We start from the raw sequence: 27,824 nt of genomic DNA, 5'->3' as shown, positions 1-27,824 counted from the left end.
TGACCCCTGTTCTCCATTGTTTCTGAATAACTATCATAAGCTCATCTGTTGTTTGATGTTCTGTACTGATCTGACGCATTTTGATATTGTGTAATGATCCCTCTTGGGAAACGTATTCCATATAATTCCTGTTTGAGCGTAAGTTAAATGTAATGTGCTACACTTCTTTATCCACCCCTATGGACATGAAATAATGCTTTTATTGACAGACTTTCTGCATACTACCACAAAGGCACCCTTTATTACGACATTGTGTTTTAACATTGTGTACCTTGCACTGTTAATCCTGGTAAGTTTTTTCTTATATCTATGATCATGTAGATACTGGGAACCTCAGTTTTAACCATTTGTTCCTGAGTCTCTGCCTGTTGGTAAATGTGATACACAAAACTGTATACTTTATTCAGGAATGACGAATGATGTACACTATTGGCACAATTTGCTTTAATTATATTTCCGAGGGTTTTGTCACTGGTTACACTTTATTAAGTTGTTATGCCAGTATCTTCTTTTGTACAAATATTGCTTATCACTTTACTTTAATCGCTTTAATTATGGTTACTTTTTATCTAAAAATTATCTTTGTGTTTCATGGCTCATACTGACGGAACATCTTTGTGGTGTTATCTTTGAGGTTGCGAGTACTTTGGTTATTCGTGCTATATCCTGGCTACATATGCCCAGTTTCCTCTTACATGTGCATGACGAAGCTTGCTAAAGTGGGAAAATTATTGATCTTCTGTGTTATTATTCACGAGAGTAACAGCTAATGCAATTTTAGGGTTCAACATGATTGACATGTGACTTGTATTGGTCAGTTTTTGGTAGGTCGCTGGAGGGAGTTGGGAGCACATCTGGACACACAAGTCACCTGATTACCGTAAATTTCGGGGAGGGCGCAATGAGCCCTGACGCCGCTTTCAATCACATCCCAGATGTTTTCGGTCGGCCTCAGATTTGGCGAGTTTCGGGGCTAGCACATCAACTGGAAATCGCCACTGTGTTCCTCGAATCACTCCATCACACTCCTGGCCTTGTGACGTGGTGCATTATCGTGTTGAAAAACGTCACTGCCGTCGGCGAACATGTTCGCCATGAATGGATGCACGTGGTCTGAAACCAGTGTACGACACTCCTTGGCCGTCATGGTGCCTTGCACAAGCACCACTGGACTCATGGATGCCCACATTAGTGTTCCCCAGAGCATAATGGAGCCGCCGTCATCTTGTCGCAGTCCTGCAGTACAGGTGTCAAGGAGCTGTTCTGCTGGAAGACGATGGATTCGAACCCTCCCATCGGCATGATGCAGAGGGTATCAGAATGCGTCAGACCGTGCAACACTTTGCCACTGTGCCAACATCCAGTGGCGATGGCTGCGTGCCCATTTCAGTCGTAGTTCCCTATGTCGTGATGTTAACATTGGCACACGCAAGGGTCGTTTGCTACAGAGGCCCATCGTTAGGAGTGTTCGGCGCACTGTGTGTTCAGATAAGCATTTACTTTTCCCAGCGTTAAAGTCTGATATTAGTTCCACCACAATTCGCCCCTGTTCTGTTTTACCAGTTTGCTGAGCCTACGACGTCTGACAGCTGTAACAAGGAGTGGCCGCCCAGTCCCACAATGTATGGACGTGGTTTCACTTTGGTTTCGATCCACGTTTAAGACACTCAACACAGTACACCCGAAAAGTTGTGAAGTTTCCGAAATGCTCGAGCCAAGTCTCCGGGCCATAACAATTTTCCTTCAGTCAAACTCGAATAAACCGTGCGCCTATCCCACTCTACACAAGAACAGTAAGTTCACTAGTACTACATGCACTGTGCATGTGTCTGACTGGAAGTCACTCCTCGCCAGATGACGCTGCTATGGCCTGGACTGGTTTATATCGATAGTAGGCCTATGGTCATAATGTTCTGGTTGATCAGTGTCTATTAAAGCACCTTGTGGTACTTTTAGAAATGAAATACATCACTGTAAAGCTAGATACTTGGTTGTCCACAACAACGGAGGAAATGAAGATCGTAGGGTCATAACAGTCAGCAGAAGTGTTTTACTTATAGGAGTTTTCAGGAGTGGCAAATAAGACCAAGTTGACTGTCCAGTGAATATACACTTTTTTCCTTGTAGTAGTTGTCAGATCACAGACATAAGACCATGTAAGCTTTCAATCAATAAATAATTGTCTTATTTCGTTCGCAACAGTTGTCCAGTAGAGAAATACATAAAAATAACACATGTACAAGATAAATTACACAGTTCACTTGTTTAATTTGTTAATTAGGTAATAGTTTTGTTTACGAATCTATGCTGCAGAGAATGGGCCTCTGGTCCATTGAAATGTTTCTTGGAAGCCCTTCAGACTTATTTCGTCCGTTCTGCATGAAATATGCTACGGTTTTGCAGTGCAAGTAACTCAATCGTTATACATCCACGAGTTATACATCAACGAAAGCCGCTTTATTCGCTACGAAGATAGAGTTCTAGCTGAAACGTTCTGGGCATAAATATTGCGCAATACTATTGTGCCGCTCTTGGTTTCGCACTTTCGCGCAATATATCGACGCAGTATTATTGCACAATAAGGAATTACCGTGTGAGCGCCCCTTTACATTCCACTGACGCATATAAGAAGTCACGTGGTACACAGAACAAAATAGTCATATTTTCTTCCCGGAAGTTTCGGAACATCGCAGACAGGTGCAAGGCGCAGTGGAGGACAGGCGGCCGCCTGATTCAGTGAATACCGCGACCAGAGCGCACGGCGCAGGGGGGCAGGTGATCTCACAGACTCGGCGAGTTGTCCTGCTGTGATAGTTCTGTGTGGCGCGGAGGGTTTTCAGTGAAACTCAGTGAAGAACGATCCTTGTCGAAGAAGCATGGAAAATCATTCGCAGCATAGCAAAAAAAAAAAATTACGAACAAATTTCGAATAAGTGCGCATCAATACGACCGCATAGTGCATAAAAAAACACAGACATTCAAGGGAGGACACGGCGCACTCGTTAGAGAAACTAGTGTTTGCGCTCTTCAAGGATGCTCGATACAATTTGCCGGATGTGCAAGGTAGTGATCTACTGCGTGATGCACATCAAATTGGACGTGACATAGATTTCAGTGATTCCAAGGGAAGCAGTGGCTGGTTGCATACCTTGAGAAAGTGCTACAGAATTGGAAGGTAAGGTAATGGTATTTCAAACAAAGCGTCAACTTGACTAAGCACAGCTAACTGCGGAATCAGCCAGAAATTTGGTAGAGGAGATAAGCAAACATATCCCATCGTTCAGTAAGGAATTTGTTTTTAAATCCCACCAGTCGACATTTGAAGAGGAAATACATATGAAAGGAACTTTCGAAATTAGATATACCAAAAGAGCTGTATCAAGATCAACTAACATCAATAACTTAACGCATTCGTATGCAAGCATGTCAAACATTAATCGGGGTGGTAAACTGGTTGGAAAGTTATCTATTGCGCTGCGAGGAGTTGGAATTACTCTGCCCTTCGGATTCTTTTTTGTGTGCGCAACATTTCAAGGGCAGTAGGGAATATTAACGTCAGAGGAAGCAAGAGCCAGAAAATGGGCCTAAGGTAACTACAGCTGTAGCGTGAGCATTGCTATTTTTGGTCAAAATAACTTGCTTTTGCTTGATACCGGTCTGTGTATAAAAATCATGTTCCTTTACAGCCAACTATCCCTCCCGAAACGTGTGTGACATTGCAGTTCCTATCACCTGGAGCCATTGGACGAATTCAGCCTCTGAATGTTTGTTTTTTCTGTGCCTGTAAAACATATTATCGCCATATCTGCAGCTATAGCTTAAAGGATAGCCGGTTTCACAATATGCTCCACGACAGACTGCTTCGCTTTCAGTTGCATGCCATCACATTCCATCAGTGACGGATACATCTGGGGGGGGGGGGGGGCGGGGCACGCGCGGCCCCCCTTATGAGGCCGCCCTCATTGCCACCCGCGCCGCCCCCGCCAGTAAGCCCGTACGCTATTCGTTCGTTTCTTTCGTCATTCGACTCGACTGAATCAAGTTATCGAGTAGTTGCGCTTTCCTATGTAGCATTATACATTTCTGTCTGGCACATAGATCGCTAACACATACCGTACCTACGAGAAAAGTCGCGCTTATTCTAGTGATCTGTCACATAAATTGAGTCAGTGTTTAACTGAACTACCGTTTTTTGAAGAAGAATCACTCTTTGTGATTAAAAAGAGATTAATAGGAGAGGTTTTTCAATACAAGCAAACGAGCATAAACGCCCTTAATGATGGTGATTCTGTTTTGCAAGTGTTGTCTGTTTGTCCTAGATCTGACTATCCTACTTTGCACACGCTGCACAAAATATTTTCTTGTCTACCTGCGTCTATTGTTACAGTAGATAGAAGTTTTTTGACAGTGTGGAGTACAAAGACATGACTGAGGCCAGCAATGGAGGAGGATCGACTTGATGGCTTAGCTCTGTTGAACACTGACCCTGACATTGGTCGTTGTTTTGACGATGCAATTAACCAATTTGCCAGGAAAAATAGGTGCATAGAATTCGTAATCTAAGGAAGAAAATCACAATTGTAACTTCTTTATATCGTAAGATGGCATTGTCTTGTATATGTGTATAATCAGCTTAAATAAAACTTTCTCAAACTTTTCATGTGCCGTGACTATTTTTTACTATGGTAAAAGTAAAGGTAGCTCAAGTTATCTTCAGCGCCCCCTGATTAAGGTTTTTCTGTATCCGCCATTGCATTCCATCAATTCTCATCACCTCCTTACACCAAAATAATTCTATATGTATTCCTTAAGAGCCGGCCGAGGTGGCCGAGCGGTTCTAGGCGCTTCAGTCCGGATCCGCGCGACTGCTACGGTCGCGGGTTCGAATCCTCCCTCAGGCATGGATGTGTGTGGTGTCCTTAGGTTAGTTAGGTTTATGTAGTTCTAAGTTCTAGGGGACTGATGACCTCAGATGTTAAGTCCCGTAGTGCTCAGAGCCATTTGAACCATATTCCTTAAGAGTGGATACCTGGCTGAACATCCTGTACATTTCGTAAATCCCAAGGAATTCGCCTTCGGTATTGATGGTGCAAACCATTCTGATCACAGTGGGGCGCATTTTTCATTCGGTGTTCGTGGAGCAAGTTAATGGTTTGTTCTGAACATTCTTCATATATGGACGATGTTCACTTTATGAAGTGTAATACGACATTGAATATTGATCTCTGCATCTGGTGTACACTAATTTTCTGCCACCGTCCTGATGAACATTGTGAGTCATTTTTTTGCTGTCATAATTGTTAACACATCACTTTCAAATGAGCCTTACTAAAGATTGAACTTGTAAACTCCCACTCAGGGGGTTCCTTGTCAGATTGTCAGATCGTTAACTGGGGCTAGGACGGTAGGGGGGAGGGGGAGGGGGGACACGCTGACTGGTTGGCCTGTGGCCCGTACGGACCAGCGTACGTGTCACGGGACCCTATCTGTGATGTACAAATGTGTCGTCCCACCCGCAGTGTTTGGCAGAGTCTGTACTCACCGCTATGGCCGTTGTTGACAGCGCTGGCCGGGCTGGTGGTGGCGTAACCGAAGAAGACGAGCGGCGGGTGGTTGACCACGGAGGCGCTCGCCGAGTCCAGCTCCACCGGCGACTGCTCGCTGCCCGTCTTACACAGGCCTCCCCAGTACTCCGGGCCTGGCAAACACACACAAACAGTCTTAGCGAGAGAAACACTCATTCCTGAAACTGCTCTTTCGTTCGTGACTTGACCGTAGCACTTATTAGCTACAGTAAAATTACGAGTTGCGACACTGTCACATCTAAGGTTCTTGAGTTACCCAGGAGTTATTTTTTTTATTATAAATCCAGGCACGGATCAAAAATGTTTATCATTCAGATTATGTTCAAACGGTTCAAATGGCTCTGAGCGCTATGGGACTTAACTTCTGAGGTCGTCAGTCTCCTAGAACTTAGAACTACTTAAACCTAACTAACTTAAGGACATCACACACATCCATGCCCGAGGCAGGATTCGAACCTGCGTCCGTAGCGGTCGCGCGGTTCCAGACTGTAGCGCCTAGAACCACTCGGCCACTCTGGCCGGTTCAGGTTACGTATAATTACAATCAACAGTGACCATATTCAGACATAAAAATAAGCATACAGAGGTACCGTGACGCAAAATGTTTCCGAATTACACAAAATACAGAACCAGAAATCACTGTAAGCAAATATACAACAACTGTACACCTTAGTAAATGCAGCACAGTACACAGTTCTCGTCATTGCGTATACACAGGCCTGGCGAGAAGCCATCGTACCCCTGTCAGCCCTGTTTAATATCAAATGTTATTATGCATGTTGGATACTTTTTATCATTTTGTTGGAATCAGCTCCTGGAATTCATGTTTATGTGCTATCGCAGTCACAGTCGAGTTTTAATTCGTAGCCATGGCAGAGTGGTGATAGTTACACTACACACGAGCACTTAGTGAGAAGTGGGTGGATGCTCGAACAACAACACACAGCGCAGACGATGAGACAGATTATGGGTGTATTCCTGGAACGATTTAATAAGACACCACCACGAAAGGCTACACTTTTGGATTGGAAAAGACGTGCTTTTGCTTTTAGCAGCGTTAAAGACGGACCGCGCGGTGGAGTGAAGAAGACACAAGAAGAAATTTGTACCAGAGTCTCTGCTTCCATTGAACAACCTGCTACAACATCGACAAGTGAAAGTACATCGGAACTCGATATACCAAGACAATAATATGAGATCACATAAAAAAAACTCAATGTCAGACCTTTCGAACGATATTTGTAAACGAGTTATCGGACACAGACCGTCTTACCATGCCGTGTTTCATTAACTCGTCCGCCCCAGTAGCTGAGTGGTCGGCGTGACGGATTGCCGTCCTCTGGGCCCGGGTTCGATTCCCGGCTGGGTCGGAGATTTTCTCCGCTCAGGGACTGGGTGTTGTGTTGTGTTCATCATCATTTCATCCCCATCCGGCGTGCAGGTCGCCCAATGTGGCGCCGAATGTAATAAGACCTGCGATATGGCGGCCGGACCTGCCCCGCGAGGGGCCTCCCGGCCAATGACGCCAAACGCTCATTTCCATTTCATTAACTCAATTTCCAAATGCAATAAACAGCGCCAAGGTTATGTGCCATTTATCGCCGCCACGTGCTGGAAATATTGCCGCTTGGGTCAAAGAGAATCCTCAACACACAGTCGAGTTAGAAAGGAACCCGCCTCGCTTAATGATTGGCAGCGATGGCATCACGAATCTGCTTAGACCGCACTTTTTGAGGAGACTGTGAATGACACAAATTGTTTACACATGCTACAAACGTGATTTAGTACCTCAGCTTGAGGAAAGCGGCCTCAAAGAACGCATATGATAGCAGCTGGAAGGAGCGCCTCCTCACTACTCTCTTGCAGTGTGCGAGTTTCTAAATAGAAACTTTCCACGACGGAGGATATGTCGTGGCTCATCAGCAACACCAGCTCCCCAGAAATTCTCATCAAGAAGTCCTGGCCTCACCACACATACCACACCTGACAACTCGTTATAAGACGCATGTATCTGCACATCGTTACGCTACAACTGAAGAACTGTGCAATGCTATTGAGGATGCATTTCTCACTATAACACTGGATACGCTTAAAATATGTACAGAATAACATGGAGACGTATGGAAATGTGTTTACTGCATGAACGGGAACATGCTGATATACTGGATACTCAATACGTAAGTAAGTACTTGTGTTAAAACAAATCAAACCAGCCGCGCGGTCAAAGGCGCCTTGTGACGGTCCGTGCGGGTCACCCCGTCGGAGGTTCGAGTCCTCCCTAGGGCATGGGTGTGTGTGTGTGTGTGTGTGTTGTGGTGTCACCGCCAGACACCACACTTGCTAGGTGGTAGCCTTTTAAATCGGCCGCGGTCCGCTAATATACGACGGACCCGCGTGTCGCCACAGTCAGTAATTGCAGACCGAGCGCCACCACGCGGCAGGTCTAGAGAGACGTCCTGGCACTCGCCCCATTGTACAGCCGACTTTGCTAGGAAAGGTTCACTGAGAATTACGCTCTCATTTGCTGAGACGATAGTTAGCATAGCCTTCAGCTAAGTCAATTGCTACGACCTAGCAAGGCGCCATTTATCCTTTGCTATGTATCTAATGAAGCATGTACAGGAACAAGACCAATGTTCACCAATTGTGGATTAAAGTTAAGTATTCCAGCAGCTACGTAATTTTCTTTATAGCATTCATTACGTATCCTGTTTCAGACCTCACGCCAGCCTGCGTGAGCTTAACGCGTGCCTTTCGGCTACTTCCGAGTGGCGTGGCTGTCTTGCTACGCCACTACATGTGTTGTCCGTAGCGTAAGTTAGTTTAAGTTAGATTACGTAGTGTGTAGGCTTAGGGACCGATGACGTCAGCAGTTTGGCCCCATAAGACCTTACACAAATTTCCAAACCAAATCAATTAGCCTTCGATACTAGTGGGTACGGGGGCTTCTCACCAACCCTGCAGATGATAGTCACATTAATTAGCCACACAAGTTTCGTCACAAAATTACACATTTTGAGTAGCATGGACATCCTTACGTCATACATGATGACGCGTTAAGGAAACGAAGTATACTCCCGTGCAGCGATGAGTGACGTGCCTACATTCTGGCGCGCGCTGGACGTCAGTTCACGTAACTTCAACAGAAATATTCTTTTTGATCAAATGTAGAAAATATTTTTCCGCAGAATTTGTTATAGATTTCATTGTACAATGATGCTGTGTAAATTTGTAACATAGTGCGAATTTAATAAACCTTGCTTCCTCAAAAATGGTTCAAATAGCTCTGAGCATTGTGGGACTTAACATCTGAGGTCATCAGTCCCCTAGAACTTCGAACTACCTAAACCTAAGTAACCTAAGGACATCACACACATCCATGCCCGAGGCAGGATTCGAACCTGCGACCGTAGCGGTCGCGCGGTTCCAGACTGACGCGCCTAGAACCGCTCGGCCACACCGGCCGGCCTTGCTTCCTCATTACATTTTATTAGATAATATTTGCTCAAAGTCATCTGCGTTTTGAGATCTATTTGCGCTAAATTCTGCGGGGAACATTTTGTACATTTAATTACAATGAATATTTTTGTTGAAGTTATGTGAACTAACGTGCAACAGTGACATCTAGTATGCGACAAAGCAGACATATAACTCGCCGCTGCACTACAGTATACTTCGCTACCTTAAAGTGGCAACATGTATAGTGTAATGATGTCCATGGCACTCAAAACTTGTAATTTTGGGACGAATACGGATAATTAATGTGACTGTACCTTCTTTATACGCAACGATACGAACTGTGTAGTATGCTGCGTTTACTCAGGTATGGAAATGTTGTCATATTTGATTACAGTGATGACTGATTCTGGAAACATTTTACGTCAAGCTTGTTCTTAGGTCTGAAGAAGGTCATTGTTGATCGAAACTAATTCTTTGTAAAAAATATCGAATGTTTACTTTCTGTGAATGAGTATAAAACCAAGTGAAGCGAAATAATTTGTATATTTGTGTACATAGCTTAATAATGTACGTTATAAGAAGTAATCTGATATGGATACCACAAGGCAATGCACTGTAAGTACCTAAAACATAAAAAACCTTCGGATTCGTGAATGTTTCGTAACCGATTACTAAATTTTCGTCATTCCCGCCAGCAGCACCAGCATTGCATCTAGCTACATTTTGTGCACAACGTAACGTTCTTGTAACACTTCCATCTGATGATGAGCCAGCAGTGGCTCGAAAACATGGTCATGGTTGAATAAATCGTAAAAAAACGATTGGTTGCATACTTATTACCAGATAAATCGCTAATTTAAATCACAGTTCGTCATCCACAATGGGTACTGAAAAAAAAGGTGCTTTACGTTTTTAAATATTTTGGCCATTGCAAACATTTATAATGTGCTCAGTTTTATCCACTTAACATCTTGTGCGTGAGGTTCAGCGTAAAATGAATGTTTTACGACAAAAAGGTGTTGAAGGTATGTAAATCTACATGTCCACTTCCGGTTTTTATAATAACAAAGTAAAACTTTTATATCAAATGTTGCACCTTAACTTATGAGACATATTCCACGTAGGTGCACAGACCTGAAGATGACAGCAATGACTGTTGAAACGTGTCGTGTTAAATAAAGAAATTTTTTATGCGATCTTGGCTTTTTAATGGTTTTTAACAATTAAAACAGATCGCCCTCCAGTACTCTGAAAACGCCAAGACTTTATTTTATTACTGTAAAATGCACTATATTACACTACAATACGATGTAATGCAGAATACCCAAAAACAAAACTGATACACTACTACGTGTGTGATCACCATCTTTCTCAATGAGCGCCTGACAGCATTCAGATAGGAGTTCTGTGATTCCCATGTACAATTGTTACGGTTTCGAATTGAAGAAGTCTGTTAGCCCGTAGCTAAGAGAAAGTTCATAATGAAACAACTGTCCACGAATCTTGTTGGAGAGATACTGGAAAAGATGATAGCTGAAGGGGTTAATTCCGGTGAACGTGGAAGGTGAAGAAGTACACTCCTGGAAATTGAAATAAGAACACCGTGAATTCATTGTCCCAGGAAGGGGAAACTTTATTGACACATTCCTGGGGTCAGATACATCACATGATCACACTGACAGAACCACAGGCACATAGACACAGGCAACAGAGCATACACAATGTCGGCACTAGTACAGTGTATATCCACCTTTCGCAGCAATGCAGCCCGCTATTCTCCCATGGAGACGATCGTAGAGATGCTGGATGTAGTCCTGTGGAACGGCTTGCCATGCCATTTCCACCTGGCGCCTCAGTTGGACCAGCGTTCGTGCTGGACGTGCAGACCGCGTGAGACGACGCTTCATCCAGTCCCAAACATGCTCAATGGGGGACAGATCCGGAGATCTTGCTGGCCAGGGTAGTTGACTTACACCTTCTAGACCACGTTGGGTGGCACGGGATACATGCGGACGTGCATTGTCCTGTTGGAACAGCAAGTTCCCTTGCCGGTCTAGGAATGGTAGAACGATGGGTTCGATGACGGTTTGGATGTACCGTGCACTATTCAGTGTCCCCTCGACGATCACCAGTGGTGTACGGCCAGTGTAGGAGATCGCTCCCCACACCATGATACCGGGTGTTGGCCCTGTGTGCCTCGGTCGTATGCAGTCCTGATTGTGGCGCTCACCTGCACGGCGCCAAACACGCATACGACCATCATTGGCACCAAGGCAGAAGCGACTCTCATCGCTGAAGACGACACGTCTCCATTCGTCCCTCCATTCACGCCTGTCGCGACACCACTGGAGGCGGGCTGCACGATGTTGGGGCGTGAGCGGAAGACGGCCTAACGGTGTGCGGGACCGTAGCCCAGCTTCATGGAGTCGGTTGCGAATGGTCCTCGCCGATACCCCAGGAGCAACAGTTTCCCTAATTTGCTGGAAAGTGGCGGTGCGGTCCCCTACGGCACTGCGTAGGATCCTACGGTCTTGGCGTGCATCCGTGCGTCGCTGCGGTCCGGTCCCAGGTCGACGGGCACGTGCACCTTCCGCCGACCACTGGCGACAACATCGATGTACTGTGGAGACCTCACGCCCCACGTGTTGAGCAATTCGGCGGTACGTCCACCCGGTCTCCCGCATGCCTACTATACGCCCTCGCTCAAAGTCCGTCAACTGCACATACGGTTCACGTCCACGCTGTCGCGGGATGCTACCAGTGTTAAAGACTGCGATGGAGCTCCGTATGCCACGGCAAACTGGCTGACACTGACGGCGGCGGTGCACAAATGCTGCACAGCTAGCGCCATTCGACGGCCAACACCGCGGTTCCTGGTGCGTCCGCTGTGCCGTGCGTGTGATCATTGCTTGTACAGCCCTCTCGCAGTGTCCGGAGCAAGTATGGTGGGTCTGACACACCGGTGTCAATGTGTTCTTTTTTCAATTTCCAGGAGTGTAGTTCCCAATCCGTATACACAGGTGCATTATCGTGGAGTAGCAACACAGATTTACCACGTGTTTTGTTTTCAATAGCAACAGCGAGTGCTATTAGCTATCAGTATAGGGCATCAGCTGTTACCTTTCCAGTTCACGGCAGCAATTCATAATAAATAATACCATTTTAGTTTCACCAAACGCACAACGTGATTTTTTGAAACACCCTAGAATTACGTGTACTACGATTAGGATGCCTCTTTGCTTACTCACATCTACTCTGAAGTTAGTACACGTAATTTCATAACACAGGTCAACAAAAAATGTTATTGATTGCTTTTTATTATGTGATAGCTCAGTCTCAAGGTTCTTGGCCACTGAATCCCTATCTGACCCTACTTTATACTTTTTAAAATGTGACTTCATTAATATTAGAAGATTAGCTAAACACAAGTAACCGGGATTAAAAGTAATTTTTCAGTACGATCCAAGGTTTCATCGAAATAAAAACAAAAAAAAATCGTCTTTATTCCATAGCAACTGTCTTAAATTTCCTTTCTCTCTTCTCACAAAACATTTTGCTATACCCTAACTGATCGAAAATATCTGGACACTTGTTAGGTGTGTGCACCTTTCACATTTATGACGGTTTGAACTCTACTAAGGAAACTTTTAGTGAGCTGCCTGAATGTTTGTGAAGGTAGGCCAGTCCATTCTTCCTCAGCATCGGAAGCCATAGAATGTAGTGATGATGGACGCTGGGGTCTGGAACGAAAGTGTGCTTTGGGCTCAAGCCGAGACTCTGGGCAAGCGAGTTCATTTCTTGAACACTTACGTCTACACACTATTGCCTCACGTATGCTGCTTTATGACAGGGAGCATTGTTGTGCTGATAACAAACATTCATAGTGTCCAAGCTGTTACCAATGTTTTTAGGGATTTCTTAAGCGCGACAGGGGGATCACACCCTAACCACTTAAGGGGGCATGTAAACAGCCTTTGCGTGGTTAGTCGCTTTATCTTCGATTAGATGATTATTTTTTTGTATATTTGCAATTAACTATGATATGTACTATTCACTATCATTTTTTATACATCTACATCTACATTTATACTCCGCAAGCCACCCAACGGTGTGTGGCGGAGGGCACTTTACGTGCCACTGTCATTACCTCCCTTTTCTGTTCCAGTCGCGTATGGTTCGCGGGAAGAACAACTGCCGGAAAGCCTCCGTGCGCGCTCGAATCTCTCTAATTTTACATTCGTGGTCTCCTCGGAGGTATAAGTAGGGGGAAGCAATATATTCGATACCTCATCCAGAAACGCACCCTCTCGAAACCTGGACAGCAAGCTACACCGCGATGCAGAGTCTGCCACTTGAGTTTGCTAGACATCCCCGTAACGCTATACTTGTTGACACTCGCCTGTGCATGAACTGGTTTTCTAAGTAACTTCTTTCGTATGAACAATGAATAGACACTACTTTTATGTACAACAAGCACATGATACTCATTTCTTTAATACATTACTTACATACATATTGCTGATTACATGTGCATGTTTGACATTTCGTGTTCTCTTACGTTATGAGTTTTAATTAGTTTTTATTTCCTTCATCTGGTATACACTTGTATGTTGCACTTTAGTGTGACTTGATGTAGACATTGACGGAAAAACGTCACAACACTAAAAAATAATTAATGTAGAGTAATGCAGTTTCGGGAACACATTTGTCTAGGTAAAATATTTAAGTAATTAACACTGCAAGATCGCAAGTTAAAGTAAGCGCGGGATAAGCCATTGCAAATGCGAAATGCTGGTACATTGCTGTCTTGCGTTGAAGTCCCATACATGCTCCGTTGCAGACAGATCTGGTGATCGACGTAGCCAACGCAACATGTCAACACTCCTTAGAGAATGTTGGGTTACAAAAGCAGTATGTGGGCTAGCGTTATGCTGTTGGAACGCTGTTGATGAATGGCAGCACAACAGGTCGAATCACTTGGTTGACGGACAAATTTGCAGTCATGGTGCGTGGGGTAACCACGAGAGTTCTCCTACTGTAATACGAAATCGCACTCCAGACCATAACTCCTGGTGTAGGTCCAACATGTCTAGCACGCAGGCAGGTCTACCAACACACAACCATCACTGGCACCGACAAAGAACCAGCTTTCATCAGAAAATACAACAGATCTCCACGCTGCCCTCTAATGAGCTCCGTCTTGACTCTCTACTGAAGTTGCAAGTTAGTAGAACGCACGCTACAGGGCATCTGGCTCGAAGATCCCTGCTGCAGATGCACGGTGTGCCAGAGCCATACGCCCAACACGCTGGTCTTTTCTTTCTTTTACGTCGCACAACTCCTTGATGTTGTGATTTTTTTTCTCCGTCAGTGTATTTGCGCGATTCTATTGGTAATTGGCTGATTGGAATAGGTCTTCCACGGGAGATTTTTTATTAAGTTACCAAGTAACTTTATAAATAGAGATGGTGGTTTTTGTTTAAATTCTGCGTGTAATTCTGCTCTCTCCATTACCAGAAGAAGAGGGCTAGAGTTAATATTACGTCAGCCGTTGATTATTAATTTCAGTATTGGTAACTTCTGACGTTGGTCATCTTTGGTTTGCGCTGGCGCTAGTGTGTACAGAATGTGCGAGTGTTGTCTTTCTGGAGTGTCTCTCGAAACTGAGGTTTTAAATTCCCTTGCACAGCGCTTATTTGTTGCAGATATGCCTAGAAAATAGCAAGGTGTTTTTCTGCCGACATGTCGGCTGTTGCCGACGTCTCCCGGCTGCATTCCTTAAACTTATTTGAGTACTCTGACACCTCAGTTATTTTTAAAAGCTGTTTCTATGTAGAAAGCCAACGGCTTTGCCGCAGTGGTAACACCGGTTTCTGTCAGATCACCGAAGTTAAGCGCTGTCTGGCTGGGATAGCACTTGGTTGGGTGACGATTCGGTCTGCCAAGCGCTGTTGGCAAGCGGACTACACCTTGACCTTGTGGGGGACACTGAGGAACTACTTGATGGAGAAGTAGCGGCTCGGGTCTCGTAAACTGACATACGGCCGGGAGAGCGACAGGCTGACCGCATGCCCCTCCATATCCGCATCCAGTGACCTCCATGGGCTGAGGATGACCCAGCGGCCGTCGGTACTGTTGGGCATCCATGGCCTGTTCTGTTTAGTTTTATTTCAATAGTATTTAAAACTAAGTAGTGTAGGGCTTCGGTATCAGCATGGATGGTAACAGTTCATCAGATCTGTCCCACACAAAACCTACACTGAGGTGGCAAAAGTCATGGTGTACCTCATAATATAGCGTCGGACCTCCTTTTTCCCGGCGTAGTCCAGCAACTGGACATGCCACGGACTCAACTAGTCGTTGGAACTCCCTTGCAGAAATACTGAGCCATGCTGCTTCCTCTATAGCCATCCACAATTGTGAAACTGCAGGTTTTTCAAAGTGGTTCAAATGGCTCTGAGCACTATGGGACTTAACATCTATGGTCATCAGTCCCCTAGAACTTAGAACTACTTAAACCTAACTAACCTAAGGACAGCACACAACACCCAGCCATCACGAGGCAGAGAAAATCCATGACCCCGCCGGGAATCGAACCCGGGAACCCGGGCGTGGGAAGCGAGAACGCTACCGCACGGCCACGAGATGCGGGCACTGCAGGTTTTTGTGCAAGAACTGACGTCTAGATTATGTCCCATAAATATTCCATGGGATTCATGTCATGCGATCTGGGTGGCCAAATCATTCGCGCGAATTGTCCAGAACTTTCTTCAAACCAATCGCTAACAGTTGTGGCCTGGTGACATGGCGCATTATTGTCCGTAAACATCCCATCATTGTTTGGAAACATGAAGTCCATCAATAGCTGGAAATGGTCTCCAAGTAGCCGAACATAACCATTTCCAGTCAATGATTGGTTTGGTTGGACCCACACCATTATGGAGCCACCATCAGGTTACACAGTGCCTTGTTGACAACTTGGGTCCATGTCTTCGTGGGGTCTGCGACACACTCGAACCCTACCATCAGCTCTTACCGACTGAAATCGAGAGTCATCTGACCAGGCCACGGTTTTCCAGTCGCCTGGGGGCCAACCGATATGGTCACGAGCCCTGGAGAGGCGATGCAAGCGATGTGGTCCTGTTAGCAAAGGCACTCTCGTTGGTCGACTGCTGCCATAGCCCATTAACACCAGATTTCTCCGCACTGTTCTGTCGTACGTCCGGCATTGATTTCTGCGGTTATTTCACGCAGTGTTGCTTGTCTGGTAGCAGTGACAACTGTAAGCAAACGCCGCTGCTCTCGGTCTTTAAGTGAAGGTCGTCGGGCACTGCGTTTTCCGAGGTGAGAGGTAACGCCTTGAATCTGGTATTCTCGGCACACTCTTGTCACTGTGGATCTCGGAACATTGAATTACCTAACAATTTCCCAAATGGAATGTCCCCATGTGTCTCGTTCTAACTACTATTTCGCGTTGATAATCTGTCAACTCGCGTCGCGCGGTCATTATCACCCCATGAAACTTCTGACATGAATAAGCTGAGTACAAATGACATTTCCGCCACCGCGCTACTGTTTTATACCTTGTGTACGCGGTACTACCGCCATCTGTATACGTGCGTACAGGTATCCCACGACTTTTGTCAACTCCGTGTATAGTCTCAACTAAGAATAGTGTTAGCGGCTTTAGATATAATTTCTAAAATGGTAACTAAAAGTGAATTCTTGAATCATGTTTTGACAGCTGATTGATTAATAATGGTTTTGTGTGTCTCAAACGCTTGGTGCAAGTGTTTCAATACCAGTTAAAATATTACGATTCGTATCGATTCACCTACTCCCATCAACTATTTTGCCGGAAACACGTGGAGTAGTCATAAAGTTTTCAGTATCTTCTAGAAAAAAATCAAGCTGTCACCATGAAAATTAGTGACAGTTTTAATAATGCTCTATTATTCACTCCTCAACGTGCCATACTTTTTCCTACGATGAATGTCTTGACGAGGAAGGCCTTGGATGTGGAATTACCTCGTTGTAATTCTAGAAATGCCTCCAAAACATTCGTTTCGTCACCTGGGGAAAGATGATGAAGTCACTGGGAACTGTACAGAGAGTTGTAATTCTAGAAATGCCTCAAAAGCATTGGTTTCGTCACCCGGGGAAAGATGATGAAGTCACTGGGAACCATGTAGGGAGAATATGGGAGTGAGGCGAAATCTGGTAGTCCAGAGAAGCAGCCTGTGTGAATGTGTCCCTTGCAGAATGAGCTGTGGTGTTGTCATGTGTAGTGTAACGACTATATATGGGCGTATTGGTGTGAGCCTGAGTAGTGTATTGCAGCGCAGCTGACAGCAGACGAGCGTAGGATGTTGTCACTGTAATAATTCAACAAGGCCAGCGCAGTGTGCGACGCAGGTTAGCTTAATGAAACAGCAAACGCAACGGTAGCGCACAGACTCGTACAGCAAGAGGGAAGGCAGATTTCCAAACTGACAGTTGCAGTGGTGTTTAAGGGTACTTTACTGGCAGTGGCAAATACGCACAAAAGACGTGCCTCTGCCAGCAGCACTGCCGTCTCCTGCCCCGTGCACACCAGTCGTTGTCAGCCACCGCGGCTCAGCGTGGTGGGCATCCGCCACCGTAACGCCACCGGATGGCGCCAGAGTCCACAGCTGCGTCGAGTTCGCACACCGCTGGCGCAGAGACTGTGCAGCCAGTTTACGTAACTATAATCCGTTCATCGTAAGAATAAACCTGATGTAAACAAACACAAATGTGATGATTGGCCAGAAGCCGTAGCACATGTACACTGCCGTTGTTACGCTCTTGGAAGCAGGTCCTACGTATGTATTAGATATCTTATTATTAAGTAACGTTAAATCAAACTTCAAGATACTCAAATGTATTGACAGCCATCGACGTTTTTCGTAATCACGCTTTAGCTACGTAGTTTTTATTTCAAAAATCCTGTACAGTCACAGCCTCTGCAGCATTGTGCTCCGATTGTCGCGCTGTTAATGCGCAGTATGAAAATGGCTGAGGCTGTTTTCTGTTCCGTAGTGAAACACGCGCGTGGAACACGGTTAAAAAGTGCCGAGAAACAGTCTATTCTTAACGTTTTTCATAAATTTTCGGAAATAATCGACTGTGAAGTTTTTCCAGTGTGTATCAATGCAATTGATAACTAAAACTGGCGTAGAACTGCAGCGCAGTCGGTAGCGTAATGAAAAGTTGAATAAAGTGGTTACTCGGGCGTTGGTTCAAATCCCTCCAGTAGCATTTTTTTTCGTTCCATTTGAAATACCTACACCTCGTAACTATAAAACTCATCATCATTTTTTATGACTAATGCACGTCTCCTTGTTTCTAATTACATACTGGACGCGAAATTCCTGTTGCCATTTCAAATACAAATTCTTTATTATCGATGTTTTATGAAAGACTGTTCATAAAAGTTGTTAACATGGAGCACATAATACAAATGCTGCATTTTTACATTTGCTACTGTACCGTTACAATATGAACCCAACAGAACTGATCTGGAGCCAAGTTGCGGGATTTGACCCGAGAAGTAACAAGACAGTGAAGCTGCCAGACGTACTGGAACTAACGCACGCACTTTTTCACACATCACTGCCGAACGCTGGCAGGATATACAACGGTTCGTTATCAAAATAGCAGGCGACACAGAAGTGAAATGTATTTCTCGGATTCGGATAAGGAAGGAGCTAAAAGATTAGAAAACGACTTACTGTAAGTAATACCTTCAGTGGCTTCAGTATTTAACTATGTGGTGAACTCCTTCAATGCTCTCTCACGTTACACACAGCTTATGCAGAAAAATTACCCCGTGGTTAAGTCAGGAATTTTCATCATTCTTGTTTTTAATTACAATCGTACGTTAGCTAAAAACAATAAAGTCCTGCGGCTTTCGTCTAGTCGTCTAAGGAGCATATTGTGAGAGATTTACAGTGTATTATTTCATTCTGCCATTCGCTGTGGCCGAGCGGTTCTAGGAGCTTCAGTCCGGAACGGCGCTGCTGCTACGGTCACATGTTCGAATCCTGCCTCAGGCATGGATGTGTGTGATGTCCTTAGGTTAGTTAGGTTTAAGTAGTTCTAAGTCTAGGGGACTGATGACCTCAGATGTTAAGTCTCATAGTGCTTAGAGCCATTTGAACCATTTTTTATTTCATTCTGCTTAAAACTTAAAAAGATATTCAAAGCTGTATTGCTCCTCTGCTCGTCCCTTTTTGCGTGTGAACTGCAGATGGCCACGTCACTGCAGGCTAGCTGTACCATCCGACCGGCCAGTGCTGTCCAAGTTAAATATGCCGGTAAATGGTCCAAATGGCTCTGAGCACTATGGGACTTAACTTCTGAGGTCATCAGTCCCCTAGAACTTAGAACTACCTAAACCTAACAACCTAAGGACATCACACACATCCATGCCTGGGGCAGGATTCGAATCTGCGACCGCAGCCGTCGCGCGCTTCCAGACTGTAGCGCCTAGAACCGCTCGGCAATGCCGGTAAAGCTTTTGTCCCGTATTATCGCTAAGTCGATGTGCGCGTAACGCACAGCACGAAACGTACCCTTATTATCGTAGTTGACAGTACTCTAGACAGCTTGGCTGCAGTACCACGTCAAACGGAATTCCAATGAGGTTCCAGCAAATGCGGAAGAATAAATAGTGCAATGTTTACATCTGGTTTATGCTTATGATGAATGGATTATAGGTGCAGTGTAGTCCAGAGTCAGCAATGCGGGGTGTGGAGGCAGCCAGCCCAGGGGAATTCAGTGGCCAGCCAGCCATTGACCCAACGTATCAAGCGTCAATAAAAGAACTTGTTACATCTCCAACTGCCTTTCTCTGGAGCCTCAGGGGCCTCCATCGACTGCTTACACAATCGTGCCTCACAGCTGCCCCACCCTGCACCAAGGAAGGATCTGTCCTATCGAAACACTGTGTAATACGATGATTCATTGTTGCCATACATTTCCAATAGCATGGATTATTGCAGCATTGTTCCCGGAATACTGGACGATTCTCAATTTCATCAGTAGGTTGCACCATTTTGTTCAGGATCGTCTAGCGGCGTGATATGTACTTTGACGCAGGATTTTCAGTGTGTACTAAGGCTACAGTTGAACGAACGAATAGTTACAGGGACTGGACATACTTACGAACACAGCGCTGTAAATGCATGCTTGAACGTAAATGCAGATGCTAGCCCAGCCTGCAGGTTGCACTGTCGTATTTGACCACTGGCGGCACCTGTGCAATATCCTCAATATGCTGAAAACGATAACGTCCTGCGGTTTTCGTCTAGTCGTCTAAGGAGCATATTGTGGGAGATTTACAGTGTATTCGTGGTCAGAGCAGTGTTGTGTTTAACTGTGAGTGCACTATATCGGAACTAAGTGAATTCGAACTTGGTCGAATTGTTGGTGGTCGTTTGGTGGGTGCTTACGCAACGAAGCGAGTCGACGTGTTTGGCGTTTCATGAGACGCCATATCGAAGATCTATACTACACACACGGAAAGAGGAAAAACATCATCCGCTACGTCGCAAAGTGGGTGAAAGTTTGTGTTGAGTGTTCGTGACGGACGACCATTGAAGAGGATTGTGACGAAAAATAAGGGGACGACAGATGCAAAAGTCACACTGCAGGACTAAATGCATTCGCGAACCCTGTCTGCACCTTCGACCATAAATGTAATAGACTGGTCCTGACGTCATTTTCGTGGCCTCAACATCTCTCAGCTGAAGTCACGTGAATGTTGGCTAAATATGGTTGTTTCATGTTGCGCTTATGGCTGTACTCAGCGTTTTGTCGGGGCAAATGGCATTACATTTCACGTTTAAGTGTTTCTATGATAGTGCAGATGCGTTTATTGAAATCTGCTAAAATGACTTTTATATGGTTTTTAAACTTAAAATACAGTATCACGTAAATTAAAGTGTTGAAAGTGATGCCTGTAAAGTCAGACTCATATTACATTTTGGAAAGAATCTGTGATAATTCGGCTACAGAAGTAAGTATAACTGTTTCTCGTTCCTAATCATTGGTTCCCTAAGGATGAAAACCGAAGGCAGCTTTGGATACAAGCCCTGAAACGGAGAAATTTTAAGACATCTGCACATACGCGCCTTTGCTCGAAGCACTTCGAGGAGAAGTGTTTTGATAGGTTAGTTATTATTTACAATGTATATTTATAATTTATATTTACAGTATCTGTCATTTTTAAACCTGATGTTTTTATAGGGCTAAGACTGGAGGGAACTGGCTAAGTAGTGATGCTATCCCGACAGTTTTTGATTTTCCGGAGCATATGAAATCGAAGAGGCCTAAGCTCCGTAAATCACACACTAGAAGGCATTCATTAGATGATGCCTCGTCTTCTGAAATCTGTGCTTCCAATGCCTTTAAGTATGAATGTTGTTAGAATGTGTTGACATAATTCCCATATCCCATTTTCTTTATAAGTGACTAGAGCTCAAAACGCGGCGAATCCAATGTTTAAACTTTTGACACGAGCCCACTCTTACTGTTTAAAAGAATTTAACGACATTTTAATTTTATTGATAGTTTATAGTAATTTCGTCCCGCTGCCCACCAGAGTGGCGTTCGATGTATTTGTTAGACTTTATAAATGGTACTGTGAACAAATCCAGGTCAAATGTAGTTCTGGCATAATTTTTCGCAAATAAAAAAGTAATTTTTGTTGGAAGCGTTTTTCAGTCAATTGACAAATATGGGGAAAATACGATACAAACATAGGATGGCAGACCGCTGATTTGAAATCCCGCCACGTTTCGCCAACAGTCACGGGGTTTATGTTGGAGCCACACCAGCCCTATAGCTTCTGCACAGCAAGGCCAGTCTACTAGTATCTATGGTCGAAGGTCTGCACCAAAACAACATCAAGGGAGCCCCACAAACAGGGAATTTGGGGGGCGATCTGGAATTCCAAAACCACTCATCAGTGATACAACTTCTCATAACAGGAAAAAGTGGTGTCGAAGCCTTAAAACCTGGGCTATGGAGCGATGGAAGAAAGTCATCTGGTCGCATGAGTCTTCATGCACTCTGTTTCCAACTTCTGTCCGAATTTACGTCAGAAGACTGAACTTGGTGCGGGTTCGGGAATGATTTGGACAGCTATATCATGGTATTCAATTGGCAGAAGGTTACTCTGCAAAGTCGCGTTACTGTCAAGTACTATGTGATCATTTTGGCTCATGAGGTCCATCCTATGGTGCAATTTTTGTTCCCCAATAGCGATGCCGTATTCCAAGACGACAGGGGCCCTGATTACACAGCCGGCCGGGGTGGCCGAGCGGTTCTAGGCGCTACAGTCTGGAACCACACGACCGCTACGGTCGCAAGTTCGAATCCTGCCTCGGGCATGGATGTGTGTGATGTCCTTAGGTTAATTAGCTTTAAGTAGTTGTAAGTTCTAGGGGACTGACGACCTCAGATGTTAAGTCCCATAGTGCTCAGAGCCATTTGAAACCATTTTGAACCTGATCACACAGCTCGCTTTGTCCAGGACTGGTTTTGTGAGTAAAATGATAAGTATCGCATCAATCTTGGTCACCACAATCGCCAGGTCTCAATTTTATTGAGTCCTTGTGGTCTACTTTGGACAAAAGTGTGCGTGATCGCTGTCCACCACCATCAATACCGAGATTCCCGGATGCTGTTTTGAATGCCAACGGTTTTCCTACACCGTATTAGGTATAGCAATGCGTTGTTTTTATGGTGTTCCTACTTTTTTTGTGATTCGTCCAAAGATCGCGGTGCCACACCAAAATAGGTAACGTGCATCGATACCACAGACATTAGCTATGCATCGCTGCAATCCGCCATCGCGCGGAGGTCGATTGACCTACGATGAAGACCTCTAGTTAGAACACCAGAGTTATTCAAGTCTCAATAGAAACTGTTCTTTTGTAAATGGCTAACTTGTACTTCAAGAGAAGAGTTTGTAATTGTGTGCATCAAGTGACGCTTTACTGTTCAAAGACAGCTGCAAATGTACTGCACATTCTTGTGGCAATGGACTGTAGAAAGTAAAGTACACCTTTTCATCATTCTTGTAATAAAGTGAACTAATATTTCAAATGTTGGATAGAATTGGAAGGAAAATCAGCATTCGCCTTAGTTTATGTGATAGCTCTAAGCTTATGGTTATAGCTTGATAGCAGTGCCTACCAATTTTAATTTTTTTTACAGCATTGAGAATGGTCACTAAGTGACCGAAAATCGATTTTGCTGACAATAAAAACAACAAAATACGGCCAATGCTGATTTTCCTTCCAATTCTATTCACAATTTGGTCGTGGTGCACACAACACGCCATGGAGTCGCCAATCAATTTCAAATGTTGTAGTTCCGATCAGCCAGATCCCAGAGGAATCAAAGAACCCAGAGTTAATATCTGACGACTGTAGTTTCGTCAGGTCATAACATTTTGTTCACCCGCTGTAGGTAACTTTCTTTGTTGACGTTATACTTTATGGCCAACCCTCATTTTGATAGATTGCACGCCTTCATTATAAAACTTGACACGAATCGATCTTAAGGTATCAAGGGCACGAAATGCAATGAGGCTCGCATTAGGAGCCCATTACTAGAAGCGTGACTCATCGTGCAACCGGATAGTTAAATGAGGAAGTGCCTGGCGCCGTCTCGGCGACCGGAACCCGCTCCGCCCTGCAGTAAACCGAGGCGACGCCGGGCGAGTACAGATTTTGCTGAGGCGACAGTCACGCCCTAATGTAGATTCGGCGCGGGGCTGCGCTTTCGCACCATTCCTGTCGCTCGCACAGTTTACGACCTGCCGATACGCGAGCATAGCAAGCGGAAGGCGACCGCTCCCTGCAATGACAATGGGTGTTGCTCGCTTCCCGTATGCACACACCGCACCCGTCTGTGAATGCGCAGCGTCTAAGCGAAGGTTACATCACGACAGAGGGGGCAAAGTCTGTGTTACATGTCGTCCGTTGAGTGTGCGGAGTGCCTCCGTTATGATGTTACAAACTTTCGGGGGTGATGGAGAACAGTAAATGCATCAATTTGAGTTAAGGGAACCTGGTCCGGAAACGAGTTGAAAGTTAAAAGCGAAACTCGTTCTGATACCTCTGTCGGTGGAATACATGTACACTGAGGAGACAAAAGTTACGCGATAGCGATGTGCACATATACAGATGGTGGTAGCATCTCGTACATTAAGTAGGCAGTACATTGGCAGAGCTGTTATCTGTATTCCAGAGATTCATATAAAAGATTTTCGACGTGATTATGGCCGCTCGACGAGAATTAACAGATTTTTTTTCCTTCTTTAGGGCCAGCTGGATAATATACACTGAAGCGCCAAAGAAACTAGTACAGGCATGCGTATTCAAATACAGAAATATGTAAACAGGCAGAATACGGCGCTGCGATGTGCAACGCCTGTCTAAGACAACAAGTGCCTGGCACAGTTATTAGATAGGTTACTGCTGCTAAAATGGTAGGTTATGAAGATTTAAGAAATTTTGAAAATGGTGTTATGGTCGCCGCGCGAGCGATGGGACACAGCATCTCCAAGATAGCGATGAAGTGGGGATTTTCCCGTACGACCATTTCACGAGTGTACTGTGAATATCAGGAATGTGGTAAAACAGCAAATCCCCGACATCAATGCTGCCGGATAAAGATCCTGCAAGAACGGGGCCAACGACGAATGAAGAGAATCGTTCAACGTGACAGAAGTGCAATCCTTTCGCAAACTGCTGCAGATTTCAATGCTGGGCCATCAACAAGTGTCAGCGTGCGAACCATTCAACGAAACATCACCGATATGGGCTTTCGGAGCCGAAAGCCCACTCGTGTACCCCTGATGACAGCACGACACAAAGCTTTACGCCTCGCGTGGGCCCGTCAACACCGACATTGGACTGTTGAGCCTGGAAACATGTTGCCTGGCCCGACGAGTCTCGTTTCAAATTATATCGAGCGGATGGACGTGGACGGGTATGGAGACAAACTCATGGACCCATGGATCCTGCATGTCAGCATGGGACCTTTCAAGCTAGTGGAGGCTCTGTAATGGTGTGGGGCTTACGCAGTTGGAGTTACACGGGACCCCTGATACGACTCTGACAGGTGGCACGTACGTCAAATCATCGGCATCCATTCATGTCCATTGTGAATTCCGACGGACTGGGCGATTCCAGCAGGACAATGCGACACCCCACACTTCCAGAATTGCTACAGAGTGGCGCCAGGAACTGAGTTTAAACAGTTTCGCTGGCCACCAAACTCCTCAGACATGAACAGTAGTGAGCACATCTGGGATGCCTAGCAACGTGCTGTTCAGAAGAGATCTCCACCCCGAAGTATTCTTACGGATTTATGGACAGCTCTGCAGGATTCACGGTGTCAGTTCCATCCAGCAGTACTTCAGACGTTAGTGGAGTCTATGACACGTCGTGTTGCGGCACTTCTGCGTGCTCGCGGGGGCCCTTCGCGATACTAGGCAGGTGTACCAGTTTCTTTGGTTCTTCAGCGTATATCTGATAACGACATGATTATTAGGACAGATGCACCAAAACAGCTGCTTATAATAACTAATCTATATTCACGACGGGCTGTTTCGTCATTTATCGCCGTCTGGACTGATGTGACGTGCATGTTAGGTCTTTAGTGGACTGTCTTATAACTGTCACTGTTTCAATAAGATGGAAAATGACGTAAATATATTGAAAATAAATCTTAATTACGGTGTGACGACATCGTAAGAGTGGAACTGTGAAACTACTGACACACTGTATTTAACATTTATTTTCAAAACACAGAGTGTCTCACGAAAGACGGCCAGGAGGCCGGCCGTAGTGGCCGAGCGGTTCTAGGCGCTTCAGTCTGGAGCCGCGCGACCGCTACGGTCGCAGGTTCGGATCCTGCCTCGAGCATGGATGTGTGTGATGTCCTTAGTTAGGTTTAAGTAGTTCTAAGTTCTAGGGGACTGCTGACCTCAGATGTTAAGTCCCATAGCGCTCAGAGCCATTTGAACCATTTTTGAACGGCCGGGAGGGCACGGCTACCGACCTCCCCCACTGCAACCGCCGGCCGCCGTCGCCCGTCTCTCGGACAATAACTTGCCGGCAGTGGGCTGCGCGAACTTCCCCTGAGTTAAGCATAAACAATGTTGCCATCTGATTAACTAAGCTTATCTTTATTTACGATAGGTGCTCATAACAATGTTCCTCTGTAGTATGAGCAGCCTGACATCTCCTGAACACTTTAGCAAACACTTCACGAATTTCGACTGCCGAAATCTGGGAAATGACTAGCCGAACCCTGTCTTCCAGCTCTTGGAGTATTTGGGGATTGGTTGCATACATCTTGTGTTTTAACGTTCCCCAAAGTTAAAAATTACACGGATTTAGATGTGGAGAACGAGGAGGCCAGTCAACTATCCTGTCATAAAAAACATTTCGTATTGGTGTTATAGAAGCATTGGCGACGTGTTGTCTTGCATGAAATAACCGTACACCTTTTCTTTAGGTGTTCGTTCTAAAAAAAAAAGAATGTATTGTTTCCTGGAAAAAGATTGGTCCAACAATTCGTACTGCAAAAATTGCACACCACACTCTTGTTTTCACGTCATGTAAAGGTTTTTGTAATTCATGAGGATTTTCGGAGCTCCAACCTCGTCTATTGCGAGAATTTACGTACCCTGACAAATGCAACCATGCTTCATCACAAATAGGATCAACTTCCCCATCACGCACGGATTGCAACACCCAGTTGCAATGACGACGCCGAGCAACAGTATCCGAGTTCCTCAGCCGATGCGCTACTGTTATTTTGTACGGTTTCAACTTCAGTTTGTGCACAGGTCTGTGAGCAGATGCTCTTGACACACCAGCCTGAAGTGCCAAACGGCGCAGAGATTTTCTCTGCCTCCTTTGCAAGGCTTCCCTTACCACGTCGAATTTATTTTTGGCTAAAACACTAGGTTCTCTAGGCCTTCGTCTGTGTAACACAGATCCAGTCTCTTGGAATTTATATGAAGATAGTAACTGTTCCCGAAAGAACAGATACCATTGATGACCGTGCAGCTTCTCTAGAATAAATGATAATTAATCGGAACCCTCAGCTGCCGACAGGTGTTGTTGATATATCTCAATGGGGACAGCTGAAAATGTGTGCCCCGACTGGGAGACGAACCCGTGGTCTCCAGCTTACATGGCAGACACTCTATCCACCTGAGTCACCGAGGACACAGATGAATAGTGCGACTGCAGGGACTTATCCCTTGCACGATTCCCGTGAGACCCCCATTCCCAATTGTCCACAATATACATTCGTAATGATCCTAATAGATATTTGCTCATCCACTCATTACTCGCGCCAACTAAGATGACGATTTCCGTAAGAGTTCGGGCAACCTGTGCGCATTCGCACAGACGAAGGTCAATGGTTGGGTAGCCTTTAACTATATATGAAGATAGTAACTGTTTCCGAAAGAACAGATACCGTTGATGATCGTGCAGCTTCTCTAGAATAAATGATAATTAATCGAAACCCTCAGCTGCCGACAGGTGTTGTTGATATTCCTCAATGGGGCAGCTGAAAATGTGTGCCTCGACCGGGACACGAACCCGGGATCTCCTGCTTACATGGCAGACGCTCTATCCATCTGAGGCACCGAGGACACAGATGAATAGCGCGACTTCGCGGACTAATCGCTTGCACGCTTCCTGGTCGGGGCACACATTTTCA

The 27,824-nt window shown here is 45.2% G+C and overlaps 1 protein-coding gene across 1 annotated transcript in view; it reads right to left on the bottom strand.

Annotated features, from left to right (window-relative positions):
• Positions 1-27,824, bottom strand: part of LOC124622102 (putative carbonic anhydrase 3) — a 464,106-nt gene that overhangs the window by 121,607 nt on the left and 314,675 nt on the right. Inside the window, exon 3 of the mRNA XM_047147747.1 lies at positions 5,543-5,698. Coding sequence (XP_047003703.1) covers positions 5,543-5,698 — 156 coding nt within the window. The remainder of the gene's footprint in view (positions 1-5,542; positions 5,699-27,824) is intronic.

This window comes from Schistocerca americana, chromosome 1 (assembly GCF_021461395.2).
Source record: "Schistocerca americana isolate TAMUIC-IGC-003095 chromosome 1, iqSchAmer2.1, whole genome shotgun sequence".
Classification (NCBI taxonomy): domain Eukaryota; kingdom Metazoa; phylum Arthropoda; class Insecta; order Orthoptera; family Acrididae; genus Schistocerca; species Schistocerca americana.
Note: the sequence above shows the minus strand (reverse complement) of the source record. Positions and strands in the feature narration are given on the sequence as shown.